At 40.6% G+C, this 27,545-nt stretch overlaps 1 protein-coding gene across 1 annotated transcript in view; it reads right to left on the bottom strand.

The window, feature by feature from the left end:
• The window catches only part of pdlim4 (PDZ and LIM domain 4), a 175,602-nt gene that overhangs the window by 85,961 nt on the left and 62,096 nt on the right, over nt 1-27,545 (bottom strand). The window contains exon 3 of the mRNA XM_020917906.2: nt 218-302. Within this exon, the coding sequence (XP_020773565.1) occupies nt 218-302 (85 nt within the window). The remainder of the gene's footprint in view (nt 1-217; nt 303-27,545) is intronic.

The raw sequence follows: 27,545 nt of genomic DNA, 5'->3' as shown, positions 1-27,545 counted from the left end.
GAAAATAGAGGGCCGTGGATTTCATTTGAATAATTTCAGGTTTTTACCATATTGAAATTAGATTTTGTTATTTTATTTGTATTGTTTCAGTAGAATGACTTCAATTTGTAGTAAAAAGTGCAGCTTCACAGTCAATAGATCTGTTCAAATCATTTATAAAGGCTTATTTTGTGTGTTTTGCCGTGTTATTGAGTTCTGTTATTAATAAGAGTCTTACCTGTGAGTCTGGTTCTGTGTAGGGGCTGATCTTTCCGTCGTCGCTCACTGTTGGAGACCACACTCTGTCTACGCCTGACCCCGACCTGAAACCAAACCAAAAAAGTCCATCACAAATCAATACACTAACTCATTCATACAAAACAACAACCGAAGATGAAAGGTCCTTGTTATCTTAGGTATAATAGGCTCCATTCATGCTTACGTCACAAACCAGGAAGACGTTTGGAAAGATGCAATGACAACTTCTTGTGTAGTACACTGGACTTGCCGATCGACTGTGATCAAACCAACTGAAGTAAATGTGATCAGCGGTAAAATGAAAACTGCATATGTATGTGCTGTTTGGAATAATCATGAATTTGTCGCCTCGTCTCTTCTAATCACATGTACCCAGTGCGCTCGGAGTTGTGCGTCAGTGGGGAAATGATGAAAACAGGTGTGGTTGGAATTGTTATGTAGCCGAACAGAACAGAACACTACAATGACATGGAGGTGGAGAAAACTGGGCTATTTTCAAATTTTTCCTAAATTTTGTTAGCCAGGCTGGTGCCATCTATTGTCTCCACTCAGTTTCTTTTCTCTCCAGTGACTAGGTCAGGAATCGGAATACATTAGACGGTTTGTAAGCACCCCAGAAGTTGTAGACTGCGCAGCGTCCAATCAGCGAAGAGCTGTGAAGCCAGCACATACTTGGACACCACTGAGCGTTCCGTCACATTGCATACATCTCGCCCAAATAGTAACCAAATAATAAATAAATAACCAAATTGGTTAAATAAAAAAAGTACCCGCCTACTGTCAAGCAAATGAATCCTAATGGTCAGACAGTTTCCACAAAGTGAAACCAGCTGATGAATCAGACTAAGATTTTGTCAGACTTAAGCCCAGTTTATGGCTGTGTGTCAAATCGTCTGCGTCACGACCCAGAGAGTCTGCATCGCCTTGAATCCCCTTCACAGAGATTCTGCGTCGACTGACGTGCACCTCCAAAATATTCTAACTTTGCGTTGAAACGACGCAGACAATATGGGCTGTGATTGGTCCTCTCTTCATTCGCTCTACATACATTTCCAGTACTCTGTCTTCTCGCTTCATTTGGTAAAAAACAAACTCAATTTTTAAATCTTAGCCCCGTAGTCTTGTGGCGGTGAATTACTTTGAAGCGCATAGACCTCGACACAGACCCATAAACGACAAGGGCAACGGCGACAGTGTGTGCTGAGTCAACGCGGAACTGTAATTAGAAAGGATGTAACAATATCCATATCTCTTGGTACAATATTTTGTAAGAGGCTAATATAATTGTAGATAGGACAATTATTTTGCTTTTAAAATACCTTGACAAGATTTTGGTGTGAATTATTTCTGTCATAATCCCAAGAGTTCAAGTCAAGAACATATCTCTTCATGTTGTCTGCACTGAAATGAATCATGGGAAATGTAGTTTCTGATGTTCATAAGCTGTTGCTACTATAAACCCTTGCATTTAAGCAAAGGAAGTTGTAATTTGATATATTGTGACAGCCCACGATGTTATTGTGACACTTTTGACGATACAAAATCATGATATTTCAGTTTGTCTTCCAAATGTCTTCCTGGTTTGTGACTTAAGCGTGAATACAGTAGAGCCTATAATTCCTACAACGGCGGCATAGCCAGACTGGTCAAATGAAGCTCACTGAGGCCAGGCAGTTACAGGGCGAATTTGGGGCCGATTTCCATATTAGGAATTTATTTACAGACAAAAAAGTAAAATAAAAGCACCAGGATCATGAAGAGCTGGTAACAAACATTTTAAGACCAAAATGAGGAGCCTGAGGGACGGGCGAAGTTTTTTCAATACGAAGTGAACTGGAGCCAGAGTCGAGCCTAGTAGAAGTTTAGCAGAAGAAAATATGAACAAATGTAACTCAACTCTAGCAGTTCTTTCATTCTTTTTGCAACCAGGACACCCTCTCATTTCTCAACCTTGGCAACATTAAGCAGATGATGAAGCTTGCGTTTCATTTGAAAGATAATACAGTAACCGTCAGCAGCACGTTATTTTTCTCTAGGAACTGTCTCGTACATGCCTGGATTACACCGATAACTGCTCCTATCTGAAGCCGTCTGCTCTTTAGATCAGCTCTCGGTATTTTCTCAGCCTGAATTACGTAAATGTCACGGCGATAAAATACTTTTGCTAATATGCTGAGTTGGGCCAGGCCTATCGTGCGCTACAAACCCCATATGAAAACAGGAATGCACGGGTTAAGTTTCCACGGATCTTTTCAGGTTTTAAAATGCTGTGATATCGCGGATTAGCTTTGTCTTGGAAAACACATTTTTGCACAATCTTCTCAGCCTGGGATTTGAGGTTGCTGTTTTATCAACATCATTACTGTGAGAAAAACATATCTTCAAAGGTTCCTCTAAAGAATCAGGTTTGGTTAGCTCAGAATTTGGATTGCTGATAACTTTTCACTCACAAATCGGGCTTGGCGGCAGTAGATTTTAGGCTTTATAACTTCAATAAGTAGAGGCAAAGACTATTTTTACTCTTAGGTTACAGTGGTTAGGACATCTGGTTATATCACTCGACCAGTGGTGGAAGAAGTACAAATAGAGAGTTAGTAGAAAAATTACTAAGTAAAAGTTTTACATGAAAAAACCTGTTTGTCTCCATGGACATGCTATTGCTTTGCCTGAAATGTTCCACAGTGTGACATTAATCTTAGCTAACTCCACATAAACAGTCAGGTGGTATGATCAAGCAAGTTACAAGTCAGATCTGTGGAGAGGTAAGCCTATTCACCACTTATTTTTCAAGGTATTTTGAGCAATAAAAACACCAGTATTTGATATAGATAAAGTCATACTGTGGAACATCCAAAGCAAAAGAATAATTTCTATGGAGACAAGCAAGCGCCAGAAGTTACACAACACGCTTTTAAGTAAAAGTATTTAAGTACTTGTTTAAAAAGTTTACTTTAATACTAAAAAGTGAAAGTATTTGACATATTTCAAATGTTGTTGATTTGTTAAAATGCAGTTATATTGATCCATTTTCCTTTGCTTATCCGGAGCTGGATCATGGGGGCAGAAGTCTAAGCAAGGACTCCCAGACTTCCTTCACCCCAGACACTTCCGCCAGCTCCTCTGGGGGGACCCCAAGGTGTTCCCAGGCCAGCCCAGAGACATAGTCCCTCCAGCGTGTCCTGGGTCTTCCCCGGGGCCTCCTCCCGGTGCGACTTGCCCAGAACATCTCCCGAGGGAGACGTGGAGGAGCAGCAGCTCTACACCGAGCTCTTCCCGCATGACTGAGCTCCTCGCCCTATTTCTAAGGGAGTGCCCAGTCACCCTGCAGAGGAAACTCATTTCGACCACTTGTATAACAGAATAACAATATGAATAAATTTCTTATTTTTTCTTATGAATTTTGTGTATTTATTTTTGTTTGCTCAAAGCCGAAGCTTGAACTCAAAAACTCAAGTCAGGATGTTACAATGAACATGGTAAAATAACTCCTAAAATCATATGAAAAGTACTTTTACTTTTCTGTCTTGTTCAAAAATGTAGTGGAGCAAGTACAGAAACCTTCTCTCAAATGTAGTGAAGTAAAAGTAAAAAGTATCCACTGTAAAATGTACTAAAGTAAAGTACAAACACTCCTAAATATTCTACTGTGTACTATGTTACTTTTGGCTGGGGGTCCACCACCTTCTTGTTTCTATGGATATGTCATTGCTCTGGTAAAGGCCTTCTGACTGTGAGTGGGGTCGCCTCTCCACAGATCTGACCTGTAACTTGGTCTGGTTTGGTCTCCATGAAGATAGAATGATTTAATACCACACTGTGAAACATTCCACACAAAGCAATAACATCTCAATGGAGAAAAGCATTTGACCTACCCTCCACCAGAAAAGTACTTTACTAGTACTTCGGTCCCTTCCACCACTGCAAATGACCCTGCAAACTATTGTTGATAATACTAAGAAAGGAACAAACCAAATTCAATGGAAAACCGGTGCAGTGAGCCTCGTGCATGTCTATGGAGATGTGATCGCTTTGCCTGGAATGTTCCATGGCATGAGACCAATCTATCTTGCATTTATTTATTTAGCAGTGTTAAAGCGGACCTATTACGGAAAATCGACTTTTCAGAGCTGCTGACCCTGTTATATTTATTTCCCCTCACTGTTTACTCACCCGAGGTTGTATTTGGAGTGATTCGTGCGTGTTTGAGTCATCTTTAATCGCTTATTTCCAAGAGGCCATTTTGCAGATCAACCCCCGTTTTTACACCTGCTCACTGCTCTGTACGTACTTTCTTCTCCAATTTTATTTTCTTTATCGGCGATACACGTAGGATTCGGCAGCATCATATATTGTTTATTTTATTAGGTTTTATTTTTCTGACCAAGAGTTTGTTTTAATACAGTTTGGACTTTCTCAGAGTGGTCACATGATGTTGCTGTGAAGTGTCTGGTCAGCTGATTTATACAAGTTTTGGACTCTGAACCGGGACGACGGGGGCTTTTTTACTCTCACACACCTGGGATACTGTCTTGAGGAAGCTGGACTACAGATGGCGCTGTCGTCAGGCCTCCATTGGTAGGAAACCAAAACCTATATACCTATATAAATCAACTGAGCGGTCATGTCACAGCAACATCACATGACCAATCTGAGGAAGAGCCAGACTGTCAGGTATGAAAACAAACTCTTGGGCTGAAAAAATAACCTAATAACATAGATTTATCGGAAAACCAAATGAAAAAAATAAAATAAAATCCCTTCACAACTCTTTGGCCCCATCCACACGAGTACATATTCGAGTTGTTTTTGTTGAGATGCAGTGTTCGTCCACACTATCAAACAATCAATCAAACTTTATTTATAAAGCACTTTTCATACAAAATGTAACACAAAGTGCTTTACAGTGATTAAAAACAATCCCACATTTCCTTCCGCCCAACCCACCAACCCAACCCCGACACCTGCCCCGCCCCACACAATCAAACAACCCAAACACACGCACACGCACACACATGCACACTCACACACTAACATGGTAAAATACACAAAACTACACTAAGTAGAATGTGAGGCTGAATACAGGTGAACCAGTTGAGAAAGCACCACCAGAGGAGCCGTCTACACCAGGAACAGAGAGACGTCCACCCCCACCAGGAACCACCACAGGGCCCAGGGGAGAGATGAAGCCTGAGCACCAACCCTCCACCAGGAGCCAACAGGACAGACCCGGCAGCTACAGCCGACCTCCGCTCCTGATGCAGAGGCTCCTACAGAGGAAAGACTGGAAATCCTATAAATATGCCTAAAACTAATAAATATGATAAAATGTGTACACTAGAAACAGGTAAAAGTATAAGATTTCACTAATCTGAAATCATGTAAATAAATGGATGTATTTCATCATATCTTGTGTTATTCCATCTTTGAACTGTTGATGAAGGTACAGGATTAAAAAAAAAAAAAAAGTATTTAAAATAAAAATTTGCTTGGAAGGACTGACATATTTTATAGAAATAGTTTCCTTTCATTTTGAAGTAATATTAAAGTATTCAGAAGAAAAAATATGACAAATTATGCAAAATCCTGCACCTTCTACTTGTTTGCACAATTTTCCCTCCGTTACTTTTCCCTCCGTTACCATGACCTTTCTTAATAAAAAATCTCATGACTCAAAAAGTAAGAGGTTTTTCAACCTAATCTTGTACCATATGGTAGAAAACTATATGAAGCAAATATTCAAACCAGTTTGTTAAGGATATGTAAGTGAGAACCAAGAGTTATCACTGTTTGGATTTATTGCCCAAAAAGTGCTGCATATTTCATTCCCTCCGTTACCGACATGAGTTTTTAAATTTTTTGTCAACAACTTGAAAGAATATCACAGGTTTAACTTGACCCTGTTGGAGTGTAACTCTTTCCTACATTCTGATACTTTACTTATTTCAATAGTCCCTCTAGTTTCTGAATAAGAGACATTTGAATGTAAAAAATCTGCCCCTGTTTCCCTCCGTTACTACTTGACCGGACCCAGATATCACTATACAGCTGACATATCACAGTAGGTCTTCCTTAAGCAGACGCCTCTCCACAGATCTGACCTATAACTTCAACTGATAGCGTCACCTACTTGTTTCCATGGTGATATGTTTAATACTATCCTCTGAAACATTCCGGACAATGCATTATTAACATCACCTTAAGGTCGAGAAGGTGACAAACCCTCCACCAAAACTAACATCGTCCTTCGTATAAATGTCAGACTGAAGTGATTGAAAGTTAAGTCTAATGTTTGATTTCTTGGACCGTTTGTGGGGGACTTCCAGCGTGGAGTTTGCATGTTCTTTCTGTGTTGGGACCTATAGCTCAAGACGCGGAGAAAAGTCACCCGTGCTCCTGACAGGCATTGAAAGATTGTTTAAATACGGCGGACACATCTCCCAAGAAAAATATCACGTTCTGGTACATTTTATTCCAGTCTGCGATGTCCAAGAGTTGTTTTTCACCTCTCACAGTTACCGTCTGCATTTTTCACCTCTTGGGGGCCTAAAGGGGGGACCAAAAGGGGGGGCTAGTCTCCATGGTTTTGGCCGCTGCCTTCGAAAGCATCCACTCTGTTCCAAACAAAGCTCACGGCACGACGCCAGAGTGGGGTGGACAATGGGAGCGCACTGCAGTTGACCTGCTCTTCCCTCATTCATCCACACCTCGGGCAGAGAACCAGCGACTACAGTGGAACGCTCCGGGCCAAAAGGGTGAGGTCATGTTTGTGGCAGGTGCACTCTAAAAAGTCCCAGTTTGGTCTATTCATTGTAATTAGATCCATATTATTTGATTCGAGATCAGTTTTAGAGCGGTTTTAGGTGTTAGATTTGCCCTGGTGGCACCCGGGAAGCCAAATATTTAACAAAGTGGAGCTCGGTGAAGATGAAGAGACACAGAACAATGGGCCTCAGTCGGGATTCATCATTACAAACAGATCTGAACTTAAGGCCTTCTTAAGAACATTTTTGGCATTTACAACACGTTTTATTATCTGAAAATGTTCTTCTGGAAGAATAAATCCTACGCAGGGGCAGAGTCAGCAGTGTTGGGGAGTAACAGATTACATGTACCAGAGTTACGTAATCAGAGTACAAATTATGAGTAACTGTATTCAGTTACAGTTACTGTTTCAGTGAGTGGTAATTGGATTACAGTTACTTTGTTGAAGTAAATGGATTACATGCGATATTTTCCTGTTTTCACATTTTGGGCTATATCCCTTTTTTTTTTTTTTTTCCCCTCAGTAATTCCACTCATTGCTGGACACTAAAAAAACAGAAAAAAAAAAAGGGGGGGATATAGCCCAAAAGGTGAAAACAGGAAAATATCGCCGTGTAATCCATTTACCTCAACAAAGTAACTGTAATCCAATTACCGCTCACTGAAACAGTAACTCTAACTGAATACAGTTACTCATCATTTGTACTCTGATTACGTAACTCTGGTACATGTAATCTGTTACTCCCCAACACTGGTGGCAACTCCGGAGCTACAAGTTGGAGATCCCTGGTCTCACAGAGTTTCTCCAGGCTGCAGTGAGTCTCAGTCTGTCCCAGCCCCAGTGCCTCCATATGGGCGTCTGTCACAGCCCTGCACCTGGTCACCGCGCTGGACCTAACATCACCCCCCATGACCAAAGCGCTCCCCACCCCAGCCCCCCTCCCTCACTATTTACCACAGGTCCGTGATCCCGGAAAGTGCAATAAATACAACTAAAGCGCCCGCTTATTTAAGTTTATGTCTTAAATCTTCCCTCCCTGAGCGTGTTCATGTGAGTCTGGACATTTGAAATGAAGCTGAAGCTGTACACTGCAAAAAAAACAAAACCTATTCAAGGTAAGATGACTTGAATTAAGAAAGTTTTATCATGATTTGAGTACATTTCACATGACAAGTAAGATGATCTGCCAGTGGAATAAGACTTTTTGTACTTAAAATATGAAAATACATCTTGCTACACTTAAACTACGAAAAACAACATCTTTTTGCACTTAAAATAATAAGAAAAAGAATCTTGCTTGAATTAAGAAAAACAGACTTCTTCCACTGGAAGATGCTTTGACTTGTCAAGTTGAATCTCCTCAAATAAAGTCAAATGTTCTTAATTTAAGTCATTTTAACTCACTTAAATATTGTTTTTTTCCAGTGTAAAACAGCTGTAGTCTGTAGACCTCCTCATCACTCTTTCCCTCGCACTTTCACACGTCATAAAACCAAACCCATACTGGCCATATCTGGAAGTTCAGACGATGTTTCTAACCAAATACAAATCCATTTTCTATGTAAATGAAATGTAAAGGAGTGTGGAGGTGTTCGTAGCTCAGTGTTGGTGAATTCGGAGTGACTGTCCCTTAAGAAGGAATTCAGCTGCTTAAGAAAGAACGCTTTGTGAATCTGAAGAATTCACTCAGCATCTTCTTTAAAAAATGTTTGTAACTCCCACATTTAGAAAAGATTCATGAAGGAGGCGCAATGATTTTTGAGGAGTTGTTTTCTGTATCTAAAGGGCCGAACATGATTCAAAGTTGACTCTTGTGGTTTAAGCCATGTTATAACCAGTGTTGGGAAGGTGACTTTTAAAATGTAATCCCCTACAGATTACAGATTACATACCCCAAAATGTAGTTTGTAACGTAATCCATTAAATTACTTAAAGGTGAGTAATGTAATCTGAATACTTTGGATTACTTGATATTGTCATGTTTTGTTTTGTTTTTTAATGAATGTACCAACCACATCCTGCAAATTCTTGTTTGTTCTTTTTAAATTGTCTGTTGAGCCCAAGTCTCCATGAACAGGCAACTGTTGCTGTAGAGAAACAAAGACTAGAATCTGTTAACATGAGACGTTTTGTCTGTTACAAGACAATAAAAAGTCCAGACTTTCCTTAACCAGAGTAAAATGATTATTGATAGAGAAATTATTTCTATATGAAATCACTGCTGCCTTAAAGTATGTCCACCCTGATGTTAAGTGTCATATTGTTTAGTCCTGGTTTAGTCCTGGTTTAGTCCTGGTTTATTCCTGGTTTATTCCTGGTTTAGACCTGGTTTAGTCCTGGTTTATTCCTGGTTTAGTCCTGGTTTAGTCCTGGTTCAGTCCTGGTTTAGTCCTGGTTTAGTCTTGGTTTATTCCTGGTTTAGTCCTGGTTTAGTCCTGGTTCAGTCCTGGTTTTAGTCCTGGTTTTAGTCCTGGTTTAGTCCTGGTTTAGTCCTGGTTTATTCCTGGTTTAGACCTGGTTTAGTCCTGGTTTAGTCCTGGTTTTAGTCCTGGTTTTAGTTCTGGTTTAGTCCTGGTTTTAGTCCTGGTTTTAGTCCTGGTTTAGTCCTGGTTTAGTCCTGGTTTTAGTCCTGGTTTTAGTTCTGGTTTAGTCCTGGTTTTAGTCCTGGTTTTAGTCCTGGTTTAGTCATGGTTTTAGTTCTGGTTTAGTCCTGGTTTAGTCCTGGTTTATTCCTGGTTTAGACCTGGTTTAGTCCTGGTTTAGTCCTGGTTTATTCCTGGTTTAGACCTGGTTTAGTCCTGGTTTTAGTTCTGGTTTAGTCCTGGTTTTAGTCCTGGTTTAGTCATGGTTTTAGTTCTGGTTTAGTCCTGGTTTAGTCCTGGTTTATTCCTGGTTTAGACCTGGTTTAGTCCTGGTTTAGTCCTGGTTTATTCCTGGTTTAGACCTGGTTTAGTCCTGGTTTTAGTTCTGGTTTAGTCCTGGTTTTAGTCCTGGTTTAGTCCTGGTTTAGTCCTGGTATAATCCTGGTTTAGACCTGGTTTAATCCTGGTTTAGTCCTGGTTTTAGTCTTGGTTTAGCCCAAAATGTGGAAACAGGAAAATACCGCCATTTATTTTAACAAAGTAACTGTAATCCAATTCCCACTCACGGAAACAGTAACTGTAACCGAATACAGTTACTCATCATTTGTACTCTGATTACATAATGCCGATACACGTAATCCGTTACTCCCCAACACAGGTTATAATGCCGTTACCTCATCAAAAGCAATAAAAACATAATAAAAGGCCAGATCTGTGGAGAGGCAACACTGTTCACAGAGAGAATTATTGTGATTTTTGTATTGTTTTTTAAATGCTAGACAGAATGTTGAAAGCTGCACCTTTAAGACAGTAAAAAAAAAATCAGGTACGGCGTTTTTTACTTTTATTCCTCAAGACGTAACATCTGATTCACGCCGTCTGTTATCAGTCCAGTCCATATTTATTTGTTTTGCAGTGTCGAGCGTGGGCAGAGCTGAGGTCATGCTTCAGCAATCCGCGACGGAGGTGTTGCTATCGCGGCTTTTTATGAGGCGCCAAGTGTCTGTGAACAGGCAACAGTGAGCGCGTGGGACGGACAGTATCCCCCCCCCCACCCCCCTCAACCCGCAACCCGCAACCCCGAACCCTCCCCTCTCCTCCTCACTGTCCCGGAAAACACAAAACCTCCGTGTTGTTCGGGCGTCCACGGCAACGCGACGCTCGTACAGACGCGTTATTGACAGCGGCGAAAGATCAGGCTAATTTCAGATGACATTTGTGAGAGACAGACGCGGGGGGGGAGGGGGGGGGGGGCTCGTGGGACGGGACGGCGTGAGTGGAAATTTTGACGATCTACAATGGTCTGAACGGGGATTTTTTTGGTTATACACAAATGAATGGACCCCAGTTTTGGTTGAGGTATTATGTTTAAAGTGTGCTTCAGATGTTTGGTGCGTTACATAACGGGAAGTGAAAGTAATAAAAAATAATAAAAAGAAACCACTGAGGGCAGAAGCAAGTGGAACAAGACAAGACGAGAATTATTCAAAGGTCCTGTATGACGCAACATGGACTCGTGTGAGCTTTAAAACTGTGTTATAATGGTGTTAATTGAATTTTGTCCTTTAATATTAATCTGTTTACTACGGGTATAATGGTACAAAAATCACGGTTCAGTATGTTTGACGTCACGGTTCGGTTCATTTTCGGTACATATTAAACCAACAATTTGTTTTAAATATTATACAAACAGGCAGTGTTGGGGAGTAACAGATTACATGTACCAGAGTTACATAATCAGAGTACAAATTATGAGTAACTGTATTCGGTTACAGTTACTGTTTCCATGAGTGGTAATTGGATTACAGTTACTTTGTTGAAATAAATGGATTACACAGAGTTATTTTACTGTTTTCACTTTTTCGGCTATGTCCCTTTTTTTCTTTTTTTTTCTTTTTCCAGTAATTCCACTCATTGCCGGACACTAAACCAGGTCCAAACCAGGACTAAACCAGGACTAAAACCAGGTCTAAACCAGGTCTAAACCAGGTCTAAACCAGGTCTAAACCAGGTCTAAACCAGGTCTAAACCAGGACTAAACCAAGACTGAACCAGGACTAAACCAGGACTAAAACCAGGTCTAAACTAGGTCTAAACCAGGACTAAACCAAGACTGAACCAGGACTAAAACCAGGTCTAAACTATGTCTCAAACAGGATTTAACAGGACTAAATCCTGCTGTGTGGGCGTGTCTCCTCCTCTTCTATCAATAATATTTTTTATTTGGTTAAGGAAAGTCTGGGCTTTTTATTTTCTTTTATCAGACAAAACTTCTTATGTTACGATATCCTCGTCTTTGCTTCTCTACAGCAAATCAAGTAATCCAAAGTATTCAGATTACATTACTCACTTTAAATAATTTAATGGATTACGTTACAAACTACATTTTGGTGTATGTAATCTGTAAGTCACCTTCCCAACACTGCAAACAGGAAAATAAAATAAATGCAATGTGTTGCTTGGTTAAGTAAAAAAAAAAAAAAAAATTCTCAAATAACCAACAAATGTATGAAATATTATAAAAAATAAATTCCTTGTAAACAGTAAACTAAACTTTTCAAAAAGTAAACACAGCAATAACAGTTCCAGCATGAAATTTTACTCAATCTTCCGATTTTTGGAGAGAAAAAACAACTTGTCCACATTGTCTGCAGTTAGTGCAGATCTGCAGCAGTTACAGTGTCCCCAGCGGTTCAAAATACCCTTTCGCCACGGACAGAGGTTGGGGGTATTGGGGGGTGGAGATTCCGAAAGGAAAAAGTCGGGACCAGAGCTCGACAACCGTAGTTTTGTGAGGATTCATGTAATTCGGAGAGAGACGTTGTCAAGGCGGTTGCCCCTGTGGGAAACACTGCCCCAATCACGGACGACTTTCCTCGTGAATATTAAAGAGCCGAGTCTTCGTGTAGCTGCACATGTAGTGGGTGGAATGTAAACACACACTAGTTGCGCAAATTCTCTCATGCACAGTCCTGCACCGAACTCAACATCCTGTACCGAAACGGTTCGGCACAAATACATGTACCGCTACACCCCTACTGTCTGCATCTCCAAACCTCTAAATGCTCTGTTCCACCTCGTGATGTCATGAAAGAGTAGTTTTCAAGTGAACATCTTCCTTTGGGCAAATTCCAGGGCTGAAAATGTCCAAATGATTCCAGCGAAGGCGTACGGAGTTTAAAAACACAGTGGAGCACTTCCTGTATTACCAAGTTTTCTGTTTGAGAGAAGAACTTTGTACGTTAAATGTGTGTGAATGAAACAAAACACAACTTCAAGTATGTTTTTGACATTATAACATAAATCAAACCACATACAGTATGAATTAAAGTATTAAAAAGTTAAAAAAAAGAATGACTAATAGAAAAATGAAGAACGACTTTTTCCTTGAATCCTACATTTCCTCTCCTCACTGTCTCTTCCAGCTGCAGCCTGGCACAGTAAACCACAGAAAAACCGTTGGGCCGTGTCATGTCATAAAAAGCCAATGACATATTTAAAATGCTCAAAGAAAAATGTTCCATGAGTGACTCAAGAGTCAAACTGGGCCGTGCAGTGCATGGTGGGATACAGTGTGGTCTGTTCTGTCCGCATTAGTGAGGGTGATGTCAAGTGACCAAGACACATTTATCTCATACATCGATTCAGTCATTCTAATAGTTAAATCGTGTTACTAATTGTGTTTCCGGACGACCGGTTTCTGAGTGGAGCTTGCATGTTCTCTCTTTGTCTGCCCCAGTTTGCTCTATTTCATTTAAAATTCTCATATTAACCTATTTTTTTAATCTTTTATAATGTTGTTTCCTCATCACAAACAGACCTGGAGTTATGTTTTTTAAATTTTGAGATATAGATTAATAATGCAGGAGTAGTAAAAACGCAACTCCAGGTCTGTTTTTGATGAAGTAACGACATTAAAACATCCCTTAAAGCTCACAAGAGTCCACTTTGCACAAGACAGAACCTTTAAAATGGGGTCAGAAAGTAATCCGTCTATCATTCGTTCATTTGTTTTTCAATATAAAACCAAAAATAAGAAAAAACTGTTTTCTTCATATTTGTCTCCAAAACCAAAATGAAAAAACGGATAACGATTCGTTTTTTCAGTTTTCGATTTTGTGTTTAAATGAAGAAATGGAAAAAACGGATAAAGACCGTTTCCCGTTTACGTGACTTTCGTGACTGCGATGCCGGACTGAACCAGGACTGATCCAGGTCTGAGACAAGACCGGGACCAGAGTGGGACCAGACCGGGACTGAGACCAGGACCAGAGCAGGACTAGAGCAGGACTGAGACCGGGACTGAGACTGGAACTGATATCAAGACCAGGCCGGGACCAGGCCGGGACCAGACTGGGACGAGACCGGAGGCTCAGAGAACACAGCAGGGCTCAAAGCTGAGGCTCGGAGTCCGCCCCGGTCCCGCTCTGGTCCCGGTGTTGTCCCGGACCTGGATCAGTCCTGGTTCAGTCCATAAGAGGTGTAAAAGTCCAGCATCGCAGTCACGGAAGTCACGTAAACAGAAAACGGCCGTTATCCGTTTTTTTCCATTCTTTATTCAAACACAAAATTTAAAACTGAAAAAACAAATCATTATCCGTTTTTTCCTTTTTGGTTTTGAAGACAAATAATGAAGAAAACAGTTGTTTTTTTGTTTTCTTATTTTTCGTTTTATATTGAAAAACAAATGAACGAATGATACACGGATTGAAAGTGATTGATTTATTTATTTCGGTCACAAGTATTCAGACATTATTCCACACATTTAACATACACAGACCAAAAAGGTGTAGGCTGAAGTTTGAGCTTGTTATGCCTTTACCCTTTGTTCCTTTGGCATAGCATCATTTTGAAAACTCTTCATATTCTTAAATACAGCAAGAGGAAACAAACAAATCTGTAACAATACAGCAAAGTACTACAGCCCAAACTAAGTCTCAGAATTCATGTGTCTGCCCAGAGATAAACATTTAAACTTCTTTTTAAAATAGAACAAAGTGGTGCACAATTTTAGGTTTTCTGTACAATTGTTCCAGAGGTCCAGCCCTTTAACAGATATACAACATTTCATAATATTTGTTCTGATTTTCTTTTCTTTTCTTTTTTTTTTTTTATAGATGTGGCCGCACCTCTGAGCTCATATGGACTATTTCGGATTTTGAACATATTCTGTAAGAGATTGTTGTTTACTTTGAACATGATTTTCAAAGTGTAAAGGTCGACTAATTCGCAAAGTATCAGAGTTTGTAAGTGTATAAATATTGCACTGGTTGGGTCATTATAAGTCGATAATGTGACGCTCTTATTGCCTTTGTTTGCAGGTAAAGATTGGATTTGTATTAGTCTTATATGTATTGCCCCAAATCTCAATACAGTAGGTTTATGTAAGGCATTACTAGTGAGTTGTATATAATAAAAAAGACTGTTTTATTTAGGACCAGGTCTTTGGCATGTTTTGCCCTAACAACATGAAACTTGGCCCTGCACACACTGGTCCCATTAGGATGACACACTCCGACTTTGAGATTGGTCGGATAAGCTGTTGGAGAGTTACACATGGAACAGAAAAACACACAAACACACAGACAGACGTTCCTTCAAATGAATAGACAAATATATCTATATTTATTAGGGGTGTAACAATACACAAAAATCATGGTTCGGTACGTACCTCGGTTTTGAGGTCACGATTCGGTTCATTTTTGGTACAGTATGGGAACAACAGGAGATTCCGTGATAGCGAAAGGTGTGGAAGAAAAGTAATTATTCTTTGGTTTTAGTTTTCATTCTGGTTAACGAATACATGTGATGTGTTTTACACTTAAAGATTTTACCCATGACACCATCAAAGGCCCCTGGGGTCTTCACCTGTTGCCCCCTGCTGCTGTACTTGAAATGCTAATCTTTTGAAACAATGACCAGTGTTTTACCAAAACGGGGTTCATGAGGGGGCTTTGTTGTTGCTGTGAAATTGCGTCAAATGTTAATCTGCAGACTTTACCCACCTCTTGTGTATAAAATGCTTCCTATACCTTTGCTCATGGCCAGCTTGCTCCACAGACACCATGCGTGTCAGAAGCTCACCATCTGTCTGCTTACAACATGCAACTTCCAACCAATAAAAACACAACTACAGCAAACCAGATATGAACATGGCATTTTTCTTCTTCAACAAAGGCAAAAGTGAAGACCGCGACGCAATGATCGTAGTTTTGCAAGGTTCAAGTGGTTCAGAGGGACGTAGTCAAGGCAGGGGACAATTAACATGAAGGCGGCCGCTCTAACTATAAAGCGCTGCGGGAAACACTGCCCCAATCACGGACGGGTTCCCTCGTAAAAGAGCTGAACCGTCCATGAAGCTGCACATGTAGTGGCAGAATGTAAACACACACAAATTACACGAATTCACTCATGCACAGTCCTGCACCGAACCGAACGTCCCGTATAGGCGAGTTTCATTGTTGACAAAAGCGCGCGTTGCATGCTGGGAATTATTTTGGTCGGTGGCAATAAACACTAATTCAACATGATTCAGCACGTAAAGGGTATTGATCCTGGTTATTTATCCACTCTAACGGCAGAGGACCGAAGATGATTTGACCAGAAATTGGTCATAAGCATCGATGGACGCCAAATCACCCTTTTCAACCCCGACAAAAGGTGGACCAAACCAAATTTTTGGTCAGAATCGTCAACTACCTGGACAAATATTCACTTCAGCAATTTCCACAATTAGTTGGTGGAAACTCCTGGGCCATTCACAGCAGAAAAGAATGAAAACCTCCAAGAGTCTCGATGCGTTGTTGAACTTGTTGGAGTCCACAGTTTGCTAGGATCTTCTACGTTTGCTCTGCGAATGTTTGAAAGTCGTTTAATTCACCGTTAGCGGTTCTTTTCACTCAGAATACGAAAAAGACATTTTCCTTCTTCCGTGCTTCTATTTGTGCATCCGATAATGCAGCAGGAATTTACCATTATCGGGGATAAATACGCGAGGTTACGCACTGTGTTTGACGCTACCGTGTTTCTTGCCTCCGACCAAAATATTTCCCAGCATGCAACGCGGGCTTTTAATAACAATGACGTCAGCTGAAACTCACCTATTGAAACGGACAAATACACCCCTAATATTTATGTATAATTGCGATTACTTTGGATAATTTATTTCTAATTTTATTCATGTGGGATTTCCAGTTAAAATTAGGGTCTATAGTTACTCCTAAAAACTTGAGTTCAAAGACTTATGAACAACAAAGTAATACATACATCCTCATACTTTTGTCTAAGTTCCATAAGCTTAGGCCACGACATAATGAATTCGTTTTGTCTCCTTTGAACTCCACGACCTCTTGTTCACCTCAGAGGTACTGCACAAGACCCCACCTCAAGCCTCCAGACGGGACGGGGACAGAGACCAAAGAGACGGTCCAAAACACACCCTGGCGGCGTCTCCATCACCTCCTCATCCCTCATCTCAGCGCCGGCCTTCATGTGGTGGGCGTAGAGCTACACAAGAGGAACCCATTGAAAAGAAGTGCGTTGCCAAAAACGAACCGCAAGCTCCCCCTCCGCCCTCCCCCCTCCGGCGTTGATCCTGTCAGCACCGGGATAGGTTTACAGCTGGACCCCCTGCGGTCGGTGACGGCGATACACAGACCTGGTGTTTAAAGAGGCGTTTGTGGACTTTGGCTCCTGGAGTTTTGGAAAAGCATTTAACCTCTGCTAAAGTTACACACAAACACAAAGGCTGCTCCACTGACAGTTTGATGTACGATTGGCTTGGAAATGTGCCATTCATTTAATTTCTTTTTTTGTTAACAGATCTAGACGACTTTTTTTTTTTTTTTTAAACATCAGTTACGTTACGCAAATGGAACAAAATCTGACATAAACTATGCAAACGAAATCATATTAAAAAAGGACTCAAATCTAAATGAAAAAAGTACCCTGAAAGTACTTTCTCTGCTGATTGATTCCATAGTTGCAGTACAGTGGAGTTAGAAGAAGTAGTATAATAAGTTCTTGCTTTAGTAGTAGGTATAAGTCAATGGAGTCGTAACTGTAGTAACTGTAGTAGTTGTAGTGTAGCTTATACTGTACTCGGCAAATCTTTCTCCAATATATTAGTAGTACTCTAATTAGTTGTTGTAGTAGTATTAGTAGCGTAAGTCATTGTAGTAGTAGCATTTGTTGTAGTAGAAATAGTACTGTATTTTCCGGGCTGTTAGGTGCTCTGGATTATGAGGTGCGTGGTCATTAAATGGTCTATTTTCGAACTTTTTAAACAATTAAACCGCACAGGACTTTAAAGGAAACACAACAGTGTGATGGGTGAGTGGTTTTGTTTGTTTGTCACGTTCACGGTGACTCTGGGCTTTGTTCAGTTGTGGCGTGTAGGGAGGTGCTGTCTGGGACCAACGGATTGTCGGCGTGTTCGCAGTGACTCAGTTGTTCAGTCGTGTCTAGAAGCGGCACATTGCACTCGCTTTTTCGGTTCGTTCCTCCGTTCCGTTCCTCGTCGGCGTGGAGTGATGAGTGTGTCTGTGGGTGTGTTTCGCCGCTCGGTCGCTGTCTGCTCCGTGTGCGTTTGCGGCTTTGTAGTTTACTGAAGTCGTGCTGGGACACCTGAGTGGATTCGTGTATGGGGCGCTCTGGATTGCGGCGCGCGGTCGTTTTTTTGATGGGGTTGGAGGCTTAAGATTGCGTCTAATAGCCCGGAAAATACAGTACCCTGAAAGTACTTTCTCTGCTGACTGATTCCGTAGTTGCAGTACAGTTAAGTCAGTAGAAGTTGTTGCTTTAGTACTAAGCCGTGGTAGTAGTATAAGTCACTGTAGTCGTAATAAATAACTGTAGTAATTGCAGTATAGCTTATACTCCGTACACCTTTCTCCAGTATAATAGTACTCTAATTAGCTGTTGTAGTAGTATGTTCTTGGACAGTGTTGGGAGTAACCTGTTATAAAAGTAATGAATTACAGTAATGTATTGCTTTTTGCTGTAACGCAGTAATGTAAGGCATTACAGTGGAAAATATAGTAATATTTTACTCGGTACAAATGTGAGTAACGCGTGTTACAATGCGTTTTTAACCTGGATTGAAGTGGTGGGTTTTTCCTCATACAAATTCGCTAAAATCACCGCGATATCAGCAGCGGTGAAACTCCGGAGACGAGGCCGCGTAGACCTTCAGGTAACCGCGGGCGAAAGGACCTACGCAGAACTCCACGCTGTTTAGACCGGGTTGAGACTTGGGTCAGTTCTGGTTTAGTTCTGGTTTAGTCCTGTTTTAGTCCTGTTTTAGTCCTAGTTCAGTCCTGGTTTAGTCCTCCTCTTCAATCCTGGAATCAGTCCGAGGTTAGTCCTGTTATAGTCCTGGTTCAGTCCTGGTTCAGCTCTGGTTTAGACCTGGTTTAGTCCTGGTTCAGTCCATATATGGCACAAAAATTCATCATCTTCACAGTTATTTTGGTGAGAGTAACTTAAAAGTAATGCAATAGTAATGTAAAGCCTTACATTTTAAATGCAGTAATATTGTAATGTAACAAATTACTTTGAAATGACAGTAATAAGTAACAAATAACGCATTACAGTTTTAAAGTAACTTGCCCAACAGTGTTCTTGGAGTAATATTAGTAGCGTAAGTCATTGTAGTAGCATTTGTTGTAGTAGAAATAGTACATTTTAGTAGCAGTAGCAGTCTAATAAGTCATTGTAGCAGTTGTAGTGGAATGGTTCTACTATTGTTTGCTTTATCAGTAAATCTTGTGAACTTTCTTGTTGGCATTTTCTTTGGCATTGACAAGCAGCTAGACTTATTATGACCTGAGATGTCCCTGGTTTGGGGTCAGTGCTTCAGCGGTTCCACATATTCACCTTCTTGTGATAATGGTCTACGGGAGCCAGTATAAACTCTTAAATTCTTCTGAAAAGCAGATTTGTGAGTGAGGAAATGAACGCTGGCAGCCGCAGGTCAGCCAGAGGAAAGTCTGAGCAGCGGAAACCCTCCAGTCGACCTGAGACTGTCTGACCCGTTTGTGCAGTCATGACTCTGAGCTCTTCTATGACAATGTGACTATTTTAAGAAAGTTGTATTCGCTTTTTGTCGGTTAACATGATTTCACCGTGGAAAAATGATGACCAGACAAAGCTGTTTTTGCGGTTAAGGTGTTTTTTGAGGAAATCTGGACAATCTTATGCAATTTGTTCCAGTTGGAAAATTAATTTAGTGTGACTGGGTAATAGTTTCAGATGCTTTTTCTTCCAAGGTCACTGCTCACTACACAGAGCACACACGTCACATGCTGAGGTAGATTTGAAATGGATTCCCTTCCTCATACACTGGCTCACAGCGCATTGATACGTGTCACTCGGAATAGAGTCCAACACTTTATCAATCTAGATCGGCTCTTGACAATCCATCTTGCTGGGCAGCCTTAGCTCTTCCTCTCACAGCCGGGGCAGCACCTGGAGGAGCTTGAGGGGGCACCAACTCTCTCTGAAATGGCCAATGCACCTCCTTAACTTGCCTTATTTTCACAGGACATTCAATCCAACAAAAAAAAATGTTCAAATGGAAACTACAGAGTGTTCAAAATGAGACCAATAAAACACTTCCATATTAGGTTTTATGAATCTCTACGGGGGCTAGTTAGATCTAAACTGGTTTAAAACAGCAAAGCAAACACTGTGGGGGGTGGGGGTGCGCTCACATCCATAAAAGGCTCTAAATGGACAAGTGGTTAAGTGAGCACCCCTGAGGAACTAAGCTCCCGATAGCCCCTTCAGCCCAAAAATTTCTGGCGCCGCCCCTGGTCACAACCTGTGCTTTCGAGTGACTGGTATGAGCTTTGTGGCCTTGTGGTGAAGCGTCTTGCCCAGAGACACAACAGCAGTAAAGGTTTGAACCACTGACACTGTGTTAATAGGCAGCATGGAAGATAAACGGCGAGCACTTTCACGTCACAACATCAAGGTCCAAGGTTTCTGGGAAGTCTTTGCGGTTGGACTTTGCATGTTTTTACAGTGTCTGGGTGAGGTTCTCTTGGATTATTTTGCCTCCCCCTTCAACTGAAATGAAACTTATAAACATCTTCCAGCTAAGGTAGTTCTGACCAAGCCCAGCTCAACATCTAGAGCAGAGGTCTCCAACCTGTAGATCCGGAGCTACCAGTAGATCGCCACGCCCTTCCAAGTAGCTCGCCAACGGATTTCCGAATTATACATATAGCGCTGAATAACTCAAATTTGATTGCTTAATTTCCTTTGTAAATGTATAATTTGTATGCCTAATTTTGTGTACTAATAACTAGATAATGGGTTATGTCTAGTGATGGGCAAATGGAGCCTCGTGAAGCATTGACACCTCAGTCGCAGTATTGTCTCAAATGGTTCGACGTGTCTGAGGCCTCGGAGAAACACTGACCTCTAGTGGACAAATTTAACCATTCACACGCAGGTGTCTTTAGTGTAAGACAATACTTGTGTGCAGAGCAAACACCGTACCTAACAACAACAATAATAATGATGATTTAAAATAATATGTAAAGAGCAACATAAACAGCTGCTATAAATAAGAAAGTAGGTGACCTTGTTCGGTGGAATTAGACCAAAGTGATCCCAAACCATGGATCGCTTTTTTCCACTTGTAGATGCCATCGAAAATGAAACAAATGCCAAAAGTCACCAAAATCACCCCTAATGTCACACAATACTCCTCACTACCCAACATTTTTAAGAAATATTGGTGCATTTTTTATACTGTAGCAGTTTAGCGCTTGTCAAACCACGGAGGTGCGCTGAACACTCAATCTATCGCAGAGCGGAACATTCGCCGAGCCAATGAACGCTTTGACACACTGAAGCGATTGACACGCAGAGAGAAGCAGTAGGGGGAGGGACCGACACTTCGCCACTTTGGTCACGTGAGCGGCTGCTGCGAGACGAGCTCCGAGGCAGTGCTCCAGAGCAAGTTGTTTCAGAAAGAACGAGACGTGCTCCGGAGCTCCGTCTCATTTGCCCATCACTACATATTACCTTCTTTCAAACGAGCCCCCACGGCTTTTGTTTTCTTTTGTCTCTCTGAACCTGCCACATCCACAAAATGCAGTTTGGAAACTACAGAATCAGACCTGGAAAGGGTCAAATATTTAATTATTTTTATACCAATAACAATGCATTCATGTGTAAGAATAAACACAAGCATCCATTAGTCCAATATAGTGTTTTATGGTACTTTATACAAGTCTACAATTGTATTATTTAGTCACACACTGAATTGTGGTAAACTACTTCTGAAACATAACGACACTATGCAACAATAACCACCAACTCTCTGAACTGTGGGCAAATGCACCGAGTCCCTGACCTGCTTCCAAACATTACAATCATCTTACTTATTTGTTCCCCTGATTGTGAAAATGTGTGCGATTGCTCCGTCTCATTTGCCCATCACTAGTTATGTCTTATAGGCCTCATCTTCGGCTCACCATGGCTCTTATATCTGGGTCTGATCAAGCTGTAACGGAGGGAAACAGGAAACACATTCAAATGTCTCTTATTCAGAAACTAGAGGAACTATTGAAATAAGTAAAGTATCAGAATGTAGGAAAGAGTTACACTCCAACAGGGTAAAGTTAAACCTGTGATATTCTTTCAAGTTGTTGACAAAAAATTTTAAAACTCATGTCGGTAACAGAGGGAATGAAATATGCAGCACTTTTTGGGCAATAAATACAAACAGTGATAACTCTTGGTTCTCACTTATATATCCTTAACAAACTGGTTTGAATATTTGCTTCATATAGTTTTCTACCATATGGTACAAGATTAGGTTGAAAAACTTCTTACTTTTTGAGTAATGAGATTTTTTATTAAGAAAGGTCATGGTAACGGAGGGAAAAGTAACGGAGGGAAAATTGTGCAAACAAGTAGAAGGTGCAGGATTTCGCATAATTTGTCAGCTTTTCACTTCCGAATACTTTTATATTACTTCAAAATGAAAGGAAACTATTTCTATAAAATATGTCAGTCCTTCCAAGCAAATTTTAATCATTTTAAATACATTTTTAAAAAAAATTCAGGTACCTTCATCAACAGTTCAAAGATGGAATAACACAAGATATGATGAAATACATCCATTTATTGACATGATTTGCAGGTCTTTGAAATTTGGGAAATAATTTTTGTTCCATGTTTCATACATGGTCTGTTTAAAACGTATGTAACTTTAGAACCAAAAATGGTACAGAAAAAAGGTGAACAGTTTCATAAACTAGAGTACATATGTATATGTTCAATACATTTTTATATCAGATGCACTAACTTGAATTTTTGGCCTTGTTGTTTACTTCTGCTTGACCGGGCCCATTTACAACATTTCTGGTGACCCCAAAAATTTGTAGTTCTCTGGCATTTACGTTTTACAAAAAGTAGCTCACAGAAGGTAAAAGGTTGGAGACTCCTGATCTAGAGATAGATCCTGACAGGTGGCCTCAATACCATTGAAGGGTCAAACGCACATGACAAATTACAGGGACAATAAATATTACCTTAACCGGGTGAAATGATCTACACACAGTCACATTACAAGACTCAATTCAAACGTTCAGGTTGGAGTGATGAATCATTTTGAACTGTCTTGATGTTGACACTGGAAATACATATCACTGAAATCTCCAAACCTCTAGTGCAGCGTTCCTTCCAATCTGGTTTCCAAGCTCCTCTTTTCCATCAGAGTACAGACCCGTAAAGTACGGCCGTTTCACCGAGGATTACACAAACACTTGGAGTAATGTGTAGCTCAGTGTCATGGCTCATTTTTCAGTGCGTTTGACCAGAAGCCACTGAAGACCTGGAAAGCCACCCCAACATCTGTCCTCTGCTGGATCTTAACCCTAACCACACCAGCTTTTGGACTGTGGCTCTGGCTTGGGGCCCGCTGGAGATGTGGAGAATTACACGGAGTAGAGCGGGACAAGAGAAGAGTTCGGAAAATAAGTTATAGAGACGAGAGAGTGAGGGAATGAAATATAAGGACGTGAAACAATCAGGTCAGGAACAACAAGGATTTCAATATTTGTTTTAATAATTCTCATTTTTAAGGATTATTTTGGGGTCACTCTGATGTCTCCACCTTAAAGTGAGTTTCTGTAGGTAGAAAGTCGGGAAATATAAAGTTAAAACATAATTCAGAACATTCTCCTTGTGTATACTGTGCTTATGCTTAAGCTTTGACATATTCAGAGGCAGTTCTACCATTAGGCAAAAGTAGGTGGCTTCCTTGGGCCCCCAAACCTGGAGGGGCCCCCAAACAATTGTCCTCAGTGCCACTAATGGCCAAGACCTCAGAGCAATTTGATTTTCTCTCAATATGACATTAAATGAGAGTAGTTTACTTTTAAACAGTAATCATAAAAAAAATAATAATAATCAAATGTAATTGTACCATATGGGGGCAGGTGGGGGCTGTGTTTTTTTAAAGACTATATTTGACATACAATATTTTTAACTATTTATTCTTATTATTATCTAATGCTGCTATTGACCTGGACCTGAGTGCAGTGCTTTGTTTCTGTGTATTTTTTCTACTGAAATAACAAATACATTTAGATTCTGATTGATTCTGATTCTGATTCTGACCAGCAAAAAATAAAACTACTTTGAGCTTTGGTTATCTAGTCAGCTAATAATAACTAATAAATTAGCAATCCACCATAATTCAAATAAATAGAGATGTGCATGTCTCAAGAACAATGGGGAAAACAGACAATAAATATATATTTTTTTAAAAAGTGCATTATAGTGAGGGCCCCAAACATAAGTTCACTTAGGGCCCCCAAATTGCTGACTCCGCCACTGGACATACTATAAATTTAAAGAGCCCATATTACGCCATTTTCTGATCTATATTATAATCTTTTCGTTGTCAAAAACATACCTGGAGTTGTGTTTTGTTTCATTCACACATGTTCAAACACTCCACCTTCTGATGTCATGTGGTGATAAAGGAAGTGCTCGAATGTGTTTTTAAACTCAATCCACCTTCACGAGAATCATTTGAAGTAATGGTAAAAAAAAAAAAAAAAAAAAAAGGTGGCTGTTGACTAGAAAAGTACTGCTTCCTGACATCACAAGGTGGAGCAGAGCATTTTGAGCTTTGGAGACGTAGACAAGGATTACTCAGGCATGTGTGAATGATACGAAACACAGCTCCAGGTCTGTTCTGGTTCAAACGTGGCTTAAAGCTCACAAGAGTCCATTTTGGGTAATACGGGACCTTTGAGAATTACTCAAGCATAATAAGTTAAATAGGGGTTGGGGTTAATGTTGCTAATGTCGGGAATTACAAAGTCTGAATCATTCTTAAAAAGCTATTTCTTCATAAGTTCTTGTTAATGTTTTATCTGGCAGTGAGGTGCAGCTAATATGTTTACAAAAGCGAGATCTGCAGATAAAACACACAAAAAAACAAGCGCGATACCTTTGGCCTACTAACTACAGTAAGACTACGTTCAGACTGCAGCCTGAAGTGACCCAATGCCGATTTTTTCGCCCCTCTACGGTCTGTATCTGATCTTTTAATTACAGTCTGAATGACACAGATCCAATTTTTTCAAAAGCGACCCAGGACACTTGGATATGTGCTCCTAAAACGATACATATCCGATCTTTTGACATGTGACTTCAGTCTGAACGGCCAGGTCGCATTCATCCCACCTACACGTCATCAACAAACGACAAACGTCACTATTCTGCGCCGAAGTAGGAGGAAACTGGAAGAAAGCCACAACCGGAGAGTGAGAGCGGTACAAGCAGGCGCCCAAAAATGTACACAAACGTTCTTCTCGTCATATGAAAATTGTGTTTGAACTCTGTGTCAGTGAAGCAGTGAAGCACAACACAATCCCACCACTCCTGGCTGCGACTCGGCACCCACATGTTCCTTTCTACGGACGTTGCTGCCACTGCCCGACAAAACACCATGGAAAAAAAAAAGCTTGTCCTTCTCCTTTTCAATCTCCTTCTTAAAACAAATGAGTTGTACTTGTTCTGGCTCCGGTACAAGAGGAACTTTAAAACCTCCCGGTGCTCAATGTTCTCATCCATGTTTAGGCGACTTCCGTAAACTCTGAGCACGCTCGCTGTGTGTGACGTCGTCGTGTCCTCCAATGCTCATGCGGGACACTTTTGGGGCGTTTAAAGTTCACACTGGAGATCACATACAAGTCACATTTAATTGGAAATGTGAACGACCTCACAAAAAAATCTGATTTCACAAAAAAAATCCAAATTGAGCATTAAGCCCTGCAGTCTGAACGCAGCCTAAATACATTCCAGTCAAAACTATACTTGAAGTTCAGGGTTCCCATCCTGGAAAAGTCGTAGAAAATGAAAATTCAATGAAAGTTTTAGAAAAGTCATGGAATTTTAGTATCTCTTTCACGCAACTACAGCGTTCTGCAACTACAGCGTTATCGTGAGGCTGTTCTGATTATTTCTGAACGTCTGCGCTTTTTGTTTAAAAGAGACGACAATAAATGCCCTCACAGGATTTTGAATATTAAAAAAACTATAATCCCAAACCATAAGGTGAGTGGAAAGAGTTAACATTTCATATTTAGCCCTAAAAGTCTGATCACTTCAACACATGCAGGTGCTGTAAAGTCATGGAAATTACACTTTAGGTCATGAAAAAGCCATGGAAAAGTTTTGAAATTTTGTCAGTGAAAAAAGAGTTGCCAAAACATTCAAACCATATGCCTTGTTTGCAGCGCGAAGAAAACTGGGGGCACACAACGTGAAGTCAAGTCAGGTGAGTCTCCTGAGTTCACTCCACAGCTGGGCTCTTTAAAGCGGACGTAGATGTATAGATGTACCATGCAGACGTGACATTAAACCGAACGCTGGGGATTTTCTGGCAGCCATCTTGAATCCCCCTAAGTGAAAAGGCTGTTTGTGATTAATGGCGAGTGGTTCACCTCGTGTCAGGCTGCAGAAGGAAAATACAGACATAATAGCATTGTTTTAGCTTTCAATTTGCAGTTGTTTTCTCAAAGATTGCTTTTGCTATTGATAGAAAAAAAAAAAAAAGAGTTGAGGATTAGGTTAGGTTAGGTTGATTTATTCGTACCCGTAGGTAAATTTGCTTTGCAGATTTGAGAGGCAGGTTCCACATTTCACATTTCATTCACCCACAAAACACACATAAAATCACAATTACAAAATAAAGTGTTACAGTGCTCCAGCGCAGAATGGTTTGTTCCATAAACAACCAATTAAATTCATCCATCACGCTTGGCTAAAATCACAATAAATCTTAAATATGTTAAAAACACACAATCTTAGATAAATAGATTACAGTTTATTCATAAGTACGACAGCAGCCGGAACGAAGCTACTTTTAAAACGATTCGTTCTAGATCTTGGGACTAAAAGTATCTGACCAGAGGGAAGCAGCTGAAACTCTGAGTTTAGTGGATGTTGCACGTCTCTTAAAATACTCTGGGACATCCTCTGTAAGTGTCTCGAGTACAGAGAGTCCAGCGGCTCTGAGGATGAACAATCACCTCACTCGCCCATTTAACCAACTGATTCAGGGAGTTCTTGTTTTTAGAAGAAAAGCTCCCAAACCACGAGACCAATGAAAACGTTAAAACTGATTCCATAAATGTTTTATAAAACAGTGTCATCATGGTTCTGTCTACATGGATTGGAAAATAAAGCCTTTCCTTTAGTTGAATCGAAGTCAGTTGAGTCTTAGTTTATTGAGATTAATGGATGTCTTGCTGTAGCCAACTATTGCAACATCGCATCAACCCATAGACCGTAAAAGAAGCGGACCACGGGAGTGTGGCGTCGCCTATAACGTTCTGTTGCAACCAAATGAAGCTCATCGAAGCTAGCAGTTACAGCGCCCAAATCTGCAACTGGGGGTCCACGTTTGGAAATCTGATCGCATGGTG

The sequence above is a fragment of the Boleophthalmus pectinirostris genome, unplaced genomic scaffold (assembly GCF_026225935.1).
Source record: "Boleophthalmus pectinirostris isolate CB_2022bp ecotype Guang Dong unplaced genomic scaffold, ASM2622593v1 HiC_scaffold_12, whole genome shotgun sequence".
In the NCBI taxonomy this organism is placed as follows: Eukaryota; Metazoa; Chordata; class Actinopteri; order Gobiiformes; family Gobiidae; genus Boleophthalmus; species Boleophthalmus pectinirostris.
This window is presented reverse-complemented; position numbering and strand designations above follow the sequence as displayed.